At 39.3% G+C, this 9485-nt stretch overlaps 1 protein-coding gene across 1 annotated transcript; it reads right to left on the bottom strand.

Moving 5' to 3' along the window:
• On the bottom strand, positions 1–1782 carry LOC123092827 (protein RESISTANCE TO PHYTOPHTHORA 1, chloroplastic). Its single transcript, XM_044514677.1, has 4 exons — positions 1378–1782; positions 1075–1285; positions 462–631; positions 1–326 (listed from the first exon to the last, which is right to left on the bottom strand). Exons 1-4 carry the CDS (start codon positions 1666–1668, stop codon positions 300–302), a joined length of 699 nt encoding a protein of 232 aa, XP_044370612.1. The 5' UTR covers positions 1669–1782; the 3' UTR covers positions 1–299.
• Positions 1783–9485: the final 7703 nt, after the last annotated feature.

Below are 9485 nucleotides of genomic sequence, written 5' to 3'. Positions count from 1 at the left end.
TGCCTTGAAGTAGCTGGACCTGGAACATTTGATACAGTAGGAACAATTTTTAGAATAAACACAGACATATTAACAAATTTCTAACATTGCTGCATGGTTCCTAGTTAATAATGAATGTTGGCCCTCAGTTACATCTATTTAAAAATCTGATGTCAAAATCCCATTTCTCCGTACTTCGTGGGTATACACAAACCTTTAAAGGGCTATACAGACGCTATATCTTGAAATTTGATCAACCTGTGCCCTAGAAAGAAACCAGCGAAAATTGCAGGTAGAATGCTCCTCAATCAGGATAATCTTCACTCGGACTTTTGCAGCCATCCAAGCTGCATAGAGAAAATCTGTTAGACATATACATGAAAGCTTGGGATTTTTTTTTTCATCTGCAGCAACGCACTGGTTATTTAGCTAGTATATACAAGAGCGAAATCCCGAAGGAGAAGACAACATTAAACATGTACCTTCCATGCATACATCACGAAAAAGGCGACCGTATCTGCTGACCAGACAACCGCAAACGATTTCACGAAGAATGGGATGATCACGTTGATCAAAGGGACCAGGATGAACAAATAATTGAGAGCCTCTTTCTCCTTGTTTGAGCAGTCACGGGCCCGCAAAGAAGGTATAGCTACAGAAGTAGAATGTGATCCGTTACTAATATTGCAGAAAATGTTTCTGTGCATCAGTACTGAATCAAAAAAACATATTCTCCATAATTTAGACATATCATTTCAAGTTGTTGCAACATCAGCTTGAGGATGCTTGTATATTTTTATTCTGCTGGTTGATAATCATTTACTATAAATTTGTAGTGAACTAGATATACAAGATACATCCTTCGTACAGTACAAAAAAAGATACACGAGATACATCATGTTCCTATTTGCAAAGCCTGCCAAGAACAGATCCTAGGCCTAAGACATACTAGTTCTTACAGGACTTTGCTGCTAGCAACAAAATTCTTAGCAATTGAACAGCAGTAAGCACACATATTCACTTCATCGAGAGATAAGCACCAAAAATCATCTTCAACAAATAACTAATTTGCTGGAAAACACATGTCTTACTTACTAAACATCCAGATGGACCACATCCCCATGAGCCTCCAAATGTCCGGCTCGCTGGAGGGGAAGACGAGGTTGAAGGAGAGGGCGCCGCCGGCAAGCATGGAGGCGTACGCCTGGACCTCAAAGATGGTGTACAGGGTGGATCCGGGTACGGCGGGGTTCTTGCTTTTGGTGGACGCCCTCGGCGCAAACGTCGCCGCGGTCTTCTGAACTGCCTGCTCGGGAAGGACGCTAACCGTATCAGATAAAGCTTGATAATTTCTCTCTGCGCAACTGCAAATGGGTTCAGGGCTTTAGCAATTCCAACCTTCTTGAGCTCCTTCTCGATCTTAGGATTGACGACGGGCTGCTGCTTCTCCGCCGCCGGCTCGGCTGAGGCACCGCGCTGGCCGCCGGCGCCTGCATCCCCTTCCGTTACTGCGCCGGCGACGGCGCCGTCAGAGCCATCCGAGCCTGCGCGCGCTAAACTGGGCTGCCGCCTCCTGCTCCTGCTCCGGCCCGCGCTTGTACAGAGGGAGGCCGCCGGCAACCGCAGCGCGGCTGCCACCGACGGGAACGCGCAGCCGCCGCTGAGCGGATTGTTTAGCAGGGGATTCATCGTTGCTGAGGTTCTTTTTTTTCGGGGGGAGGAGGACCGGGGTGGCGAAGGGATGGGGAACGGAGGGTCCTCCCGCCTTCACCTTCTGGCCCTGGTCGCCCCACGAACACCGTGGTATTTCCACCCGTTGGCTTCATGCTTTTCACAACGGGTTTTAGGCCAAAATTTGTATTTATTTGAATTTCAATAAATAAGCTACTCCTTTAATCTAAATTAAATGACGCAGGTATAATACAACTTTGGTACAGCTTCGATACAACTTTAATTTGGATCGGAGGGAGTAAGTAAATATCGCGAAAACACATTAGTTTTCGAAAATCCTTTTCTGAGCGCGGGCTCATCTGCACCCATGTTGATTAAAAAAATTCAAATAAATACTAAAAAAATTCAAAAAAAATCTAATTTTTTTCCATGGTAGACAATTTGGTGTGTGAGGTCCGACCCAAATTTCATATGATTTGGACAACTGAGCAACTCTCGGCAAAAAAGAAAAATTCGGGGTCTGTAAAACAGTTTACTGTTCATGTACTGTTTTGACCCGATTTGTCTTTTTTGCTGAGAGTTACTCAGATGTCCAAATGAGCTAATATTTGGAGGGAACCTCACGCAATAAATTGTCTGCCATGGAGAAAAAATATGGAATTTTTTATTTTTTTCTAGTATTATTTTTGAATTTTTTTCTGATCGGGTGCAGATGAGCCTGGGCACCAAATCGCTGCACTCGATAGTTATACCGCGCGGTGCTATCTCGGACAGATGTGTAGTGGTGGAGGCACAGTCAATTACGGCCTGTTTTCTTGTCATTTATAAAGTCGAACGTCGTGTCAAACTTCAATTCTTTGGGCAATATCCTTTTCAGCGACTTAAGAAAATGTTTATCTACATCTTTCAAAATTTGTGCCCCAACTATTAGAATTTCATACTTCCTTCATTTCGTCGTATGAATTTCAGGATTTTTCAACTTTAGGAAAAAATGGAAGTTCCAATTTTTCAAAAAATATGTATTGTGGAAAATTCAAACTTTTAGAATACTCAACTTTCAAGCACTTTCAATAATGTAAATATCAAAACCACATTAGTTCTCACAATTGTATCGGGCGGTGCTATCTCGCGGACATTCGTGTAGCACGGGAGGCATAGACAATTTTGGTCGGGTATTTTGTCGTTTATAAAGTCTAGTGTTGTGTCAAACTTCATTTTTCTTGGGCAATATTCCTTTCATCAACTTTCAAAATGTGTCTCTACATCTTTTAAATATTTGTGCCACAAAATTTAGAATTTCATACTTTCTTCATTTTCTTGTATGAATTTCAGGATTTTTAACTTTACAAAAAAAATAAGTTCAATATTTTTTTTAAAAATGTACTCTAAAAAAACTCAAACTTTTAGAATACTCAACTTTCAAGACTTTCAAATATTTTGAATTCTCAAAATTTTGAACTTCCGAAATTTTGAAACTTTCACAAGAAAGAAACAAAGGATGAAAAGGAAAAGGTGCCACATGGCTGGCCCGGATTTTGGGATATGTTGTTTTACTTGGTCCCAATCTCCAAATTATGTCTCATATAAGGGTGTGTGTCTGTGGCGGCTGTGGCTGGAGCTCGTGCTCGCTGTCTGTGCAATGCATAGTGTGATTAGCCGATAAATATAGGGCACAAATCATGCGTCGAATTCAGCCAGAGATTCCTGGCCTTCACGAATTTGAAGTGGAGAGAAGGAATAACACGGGGAAAACAAAGAACACGAAGTATAAAAAGATAACTAGTGAAGCCTCTGAGGCAATCCACAAATTGATCCCATAACAACAACACTCTTGCGACATTTTATCACTCAAACTGCCGAAGGTAATCCCAAATCCAAAAGAAGAGAAGATGGACACACTAGTAGTTCCTCTCCAACCCTAGGACATGGAAGTCTTGTACCTCACCATCAATGGTGATCTTGGATACATGTCCGTAAGGAGGCCTTGGATACCTCACCATCAATGATAAGATGAGCGCTAGCTTTTTAGTATAAATGCTTTGCTAACCCTGAACATGGATAGATGTATGACTTAAAAAGGTTCGCACACAAAGCGTAGATGGAAGGAAAAATTACATGGGCTCAGCCCATTTTCATTCTCATAAACACGGTTCAAAGTGTCTCTGTCGGTGTCAAAACCGGCGGATCTCGGATAGGGAGGCAAGTTGTGAGTCTAAGGATCAATGGTAACAGGGGACAATGGGGACATGATGTTTACCCAGGTTCGGGCCCTCTTAAAGGAGGTAAAACCCTACATCATACTTGATTTTATTCAATGAGTATAGGGGTTACAAGAGTTGATCTACCTCGAGATCGTAATGGCTAAACCCTAGCTGTCTAGCCTATGATTCTTTTGATAGCTGATACGTCTCCAACGTATCTATAATTTATGAAGTATTCATGCCATGTTTACAACAATTTTATATAGTTTTGGTATCATTTGCATGGAACTAACCCGGACTGACGCTGTTTTCAGCAAAACTACCGTGGTGTTGTTATTTGTGCAGAAATGAAAGTTCTCCAAACACCGCGAAACTTTTTGTGGATTTTTTATGGACCAGAAGACTACCAATGGGCCAAAGCAGCACCTGGGGGGGTGCCCCGAGGGGGGCACAACCCACCAGGGCGCGCCTGACCCCCCAGGCGCGCCCCGGTGGGTTGTTCCCACCTCGGTGTCCTCCCGCACCCCCTCTTCGCCCTATAAATTCTCAAATAATCCAAAAATCCTCACGGAGACCCTAGATCGGAAGTTCCGCCGCCGCAAGCCTCTGTAGCCACCGAAAACCGATCGGGAGCCCGTTTCGGCACCATGCCGGAGGGGGAGATCATCACCGGTGGCCATCTTCATCATCCCGGTGGCCACCATGATGAGGATGGAGTAGTCCACCCTCGGGGCTGAGGGTTTGTACCAGTAGCTATGTGTTTAATCTCTCTCTCTCTCTCTCTCATGTTCTTGAGATGTCACGATCTTGATGTATCACGGGCTTTGTTAATATAGTCGGATCTTATTGTGTTTTCCCCTCTCTATCTTGTGATGAATTGAGTTTTCCCTTTGAGATTTCGTTTTATCAGATTGAATACTTTTATGGATTTGAGAACACTTGATGTATGTCTTGCTATGAATACCTGTGGTGACAATGGGGTATCGTATTGATTCACTTTATATATGTTTTGGCACTCAACTCGCAGATTCCTGAGGTGACACTGGGGTAATCTATGCATAGGGGTTGATGCACGTTCTTGTCTTTGTTTCTCCGGTAGAAATCTTGGGGTACTCCTTGAGGTTCTTTGTGTTGGATTGAGTATTATGAATCTGAATTTGCTTGGGTGTTATTTTAGTACGAACTCTTGGATAGATCGATCGGAAAGAATAGCTTTGAGGTGGTTTTGTACCCTACAAACAATTTCTTCTTATGTTCTCCTCTAGATAAGAAATTTTGAGTGATTCTTCATCGCACATGAGGGGTGGTTATATGATCCAATTATATTAGCACAGTTGAGAGATTGCACTAGCGAAAGTACGGACCCTAGGCCTTGTTTTCAAGCATTGCAATATCGTTTGGGCTCACTTTTATCAATTGTTACCTTGCTGTTTGTATTTATTTAGATTATAAAAAAATATATTTCTACCATCCATATTACACTTTTATCACCATATCTTCGCTGAACTAGTGCACCTCTACAATTTGCCATTGTATTGGGTGTGTTGGGGACATAAGAGATTTCTTGTATTTGGTTGCAGGGTTGTTTGAGAGAGACTATCTTCATCCTATGCCTCCCACGGATTGATAAATCTTAGGTCATCCACTTGAGGGAAAATTGCTACTGTCCTACAAAACTCTACGCTTGGAGTCCCAACACGCGTCTACAAGAATAAAGTTGCATAGTAGACATCAAGCTTTTTTCTGGCTCCGTTACCGGGGAGGTGAGTGCATGAAGGTATATCTTTAGATCTTGCAATCGAATCTTTTAATTTCTTGTTTATCACTAGTTTGGTTCATAAAAGAAAACTACAAAAAATGGAATTGAGGTTGCATCATATTATTCGTCTTTATAATGTCTTTCGTGAAAATGATGGAAAGGAAAATTGTGCTCAATTGATAGAAGAAGAATTCAATAGAATGTTTGGTATAAATGATGAGCATGTTTGCAATGTTATTAGTATGAATTCTTTGAATGTCCATGATGTTAATGATATGCAAAGCCATGAGCTTGGGGATGCTATGTTTGATGAAGATGATATTTTTAGTCCCCCGTGATTTGATGTGCAAATTTGTTATAATGATTGCATGCCTCCTATTTATGATTATAATGATGAAAGTGGATTTGGAGAGGTCATGACTTTATTTAGTGATGAATCCACCATTTTGGATGAGGCTTCAATTGACTATGATAACAATGTTGCTATCTATGATGATTATGGTGATGACATGTATGCTACAAAGAATAATGATAACCATGAAACTTGTCGTCATGATTTTAATGTTCAATCTCATGATAGTTATTTTGTTGAGTTTGCTCCCACTACTATTGATGAAAATAAATTTGCTTATGTGGAGAGTAACAAAATTTATGTGCTTATGTATCATGAAAAGAATGCTTAATGTGATGGCTATTTGAATTTCTTCATGATGCTACTGAAAATTATTATGGGGGAGGAACTTATGCTTGTAGGAATTGCAGTAGTACCAAGTTTCCTCACTGTGTGTTGAAAATCTTGAAGTTGTGCTTGTTTTGCCTTCCTATGCTAGTTAATTCTTGCTCCCATAAATTATTTGCTCACGAAATCCCTATGCATAGGAAGTGGGTTAGAATGAAATGTGCTAGTCATATGCTTCATGATGCTCTCCTTATGTTTCAATTCTTACCTTTTATGCGAGCATCATTGAAATCATCATGCCTAGCTAAAAGGCATTAAAGAAAAGCGCTTGTTGGGAGACAACCCAACATTTTTACCTACTGTTTTTATGTGTTCACATGATTATGCTACTGTAGTAATCATGTTTTATTGCTTTTGTTTCAATAAAGTGCCAAGTAAAGCCTTTGGGATAGTGTGGATGATAATTGACTTGATTCTGTGCAAAAACAGAAACTTCTGCGCCTAGTCCAGGAATTTCTAAAGTTCACTAGAATGTGATTTTGATCTGAAATATTTACAGGTGATAGATATACAAATTCTCTACGTTGTCCTAATTTTTCAGAATGTTTGGAGTAGCAGAAGTATGGTTGGAGTACAGATTACTACAAACTGTTCTATTTTTGACAGATTCCGTTTTCAATGCATAGTTTGCTTGTTTCCTTGTTTCTATGGCTTATATTGCTCAATATAAATTGTGGAAATGATATGCTATAGTAGGCATTGTGTGGAAACAATTATGAATCTTGTCTTTGACAGTACCAAAGTGAAATGGTTTGCTCTTTATCATACTAACCTATCTCACGAAGTTCCGTTAAGTTTTGTGTGATTGAAGTTTCCAAGTTTTGGATGAGATGTCAATATGAGGGGAATAATGAGTGACAAGACCCTAAGCTTGGGGATGCCCAAGGCACCCCAAGGTAATATTCAAGAAAGATCCAAGCAACTAAGCTTGGGGATCCCCCGGAAGGCATCCCCTCTTTCATCTCCAATATTATCGGTAACCTCACTTGCAGCTATATTTTCATTCGTCACATGATATGAGTTTTGCTTGCAGCGTCATTTTATTTTGCTAGGATTTTCTTGATGTTATTTAGAATAATGTTTTGCATCTTTCTTTTCAATAAAAGTGGCAATGATAGCCTTTACCATGCTTATTTTGCAAGTATATGAGTTGTTGTTTCAAAACAGAAAGTTTGTTGCTGTTGCAAAAATTCCCGAGAAAAGGCAGAATGTGATAAAATGTTGAAACTTTTTGCACAATAAGCTCTGATAAATTTTCTACTGTGTGTTAAATTTTCAGAATTTTTTAAGTTGAATAACTATTGATACTCTTGCATTCTTTACAGACTGTACTGTTTTGGTAGATCGCTGTTATGTTTGCATTGTTTGCATATGTTTGCTTTGTTTAATGATCCTATTTGAGGATGGGAGTATTAAATATGCAGAGGCATTTAGTAGGCAATTTTAAATAATAATTTTAGTGATTTTCTACAGTATAGAATGATAAGGTTTTGCATTTATTTATACTAACTTATCTCACGAGTTCTTGTAACCGTGATATAAGAGGAATTAAGGAGACACAAAAGCTCAAGCTTGGGGATGCCCAAGGCATCCCAAGCTAATATTCCAAGAAGTCTCAATCATCTAAGCTTGGGGATGCCCCGGTAGGCATCCCACCTTTCTTCTTCAACAATTATCGGTTAGTATCGGTTGAGCCTAAGTTCTTGCTTCTTCACTTGAGTTGTGCTATTCTTGGAATGCCATTTTATTTTGTTTTGCTTGTTGTTTTAATAAAGTACTTAGATCTGAAAGTTTTAAATAAAAGAGAGTTCTCAAATAGCTACCCACTTACATAACTACTCGGTTGATCTTCACTTATATCTTTTTGGAGTAGTTTGTCATTTACTCTTGTGCTTCACTTATATCCTATGAGTAAATTGTTGAATGAATTGAATATCATGAAGTTGAAAGTGTATGTTCATATCATGCCTAGTGGTAGATTCACATGGGGTTTAGAAAGTGAAATCTTTTGAAGCTTGACAATCACAATATTGGTCATACAAGCAATTCATGAATGATTAGTAGAAGGAAGACAACTTTCACATGCAAATACACTATCTTGGAAAACTTTTGTGATTGTGAGCCCCCATCAAAATATTATATGCCAAAATTGTTGACGTTTGACAAGGAAGACAATGTAATGATTTATGTTTGTTCATATTCACATAGAAGTTATATTGTCATAAATCCTTCAACATGTGGTGCTTGCCCTCTATCTTTTCTAGACAAAAATTCCGCACCAAGTAGAGATACTACTTGTGCATCCAAAAACCCTTAAACCCAAATCTTGTTTTGAGAGTCCACCCTATGGATTGAGCAAGATCCTTCAAGTAAGTTGTCATCGGTGCAATAAGGCAATAAAAATTGCTTCTAAAAGTGTGAGATCATTTAGTGTAAGAGAAAATTGACCGTTGTACGAACTTGTGATCGTAAAGAATAAAAGCGACTGACTGCATAACAAAGGTTGCCATCACAAGGGGCAATATAATGTGACGTTCTTTTGCACTAAGGGGTTGAGCATACAAATAAATAAGCGCATGGAAACCTCTTCTTCCCTCTGCGAAGGGCCTATCTTTACTTTTATGTATTTACTTTCATGCAAGAGTCAAAGTTTTTCTCTGTATTCCTTTTTATTTTTCTCTTTTGGCAAGCATCATGTGGTGAGGAAAGATCTAGGCACATATATCCAGTTGGATATGGGTAGCATGAGTTATTATTGTTGGCATCACCCTTGAGGTGAATACGTTGGGAGGCGAAATTATAAGCCCCTATCTTTCTATGTGTCCGGTTGAAATGTTTTGCTCATGTGTATGCGGTGAGTGTTAGCAATCATAGAAGACTATATGATGGTTGAGTATGTGGAGCTCTTACTTAGACTCTGTTGAATAAGTTGAATTGCAATTGTTTAGTGACTAAGAATATATGTTGTTGAGTTTCACGAGAATTCATTGTTTGAACCTTAACATGTGAATTGGTTGCTACTTGGTCATGAGAAGTTTTATAAGAAAAATTGTTGTTATGATGCTCGAAGTAGTGATTGAAATTATCATTGATCAAACTTATGCACTTTGCTAGCATTCACACTTCATAAATTATT

Source organism: Triticum aestivum, chromosome 1B (genome assembly GCF_018294505.1).
Source record: "Triticum aestivum cultivar Chinese Spring chromosome 1B, IWGSC CS RefSeq v2.1, whole genome shotgun sequence".
NCBI classification, from domain to species: Eukaryota; Viridiplantae; Streptophyta; class Magnoliopsida; order Poales; family Poaceae; genus Triticum; species Triticum aestivum.
The sequence above is the reverse complement of the archived record's forward strand: the minus strand, read 5'-3'. Positions and strand labels throughout refer to the sequence as shown.

Excerpts from the sequence above, each read along its gene's own strand:
- LOC123092827 (XM_044514677.1), bottom strand. The coding sequence starts at position 1,668 with ATGAATCCCCTGCTAAACAATCCGCTCAGCGGCGGCTGCGCGTTCCCG. Across the intron at positions 1,286-1,377 it reads TCGAGAAGGAGCTCAAGAAG|GCAGTTCAGAAGACCGCGGC; the intron begins GTTGGAATTGCT and ends CTTCCCGAGCAG. Across the intron at positions 327-461 it reads TCGTGATGTATGCATGGAAG|CTTGGATGGCTGCAAAAGTC; the intron begins GTACATGTTTAA and ends TTCTCTATGCAG.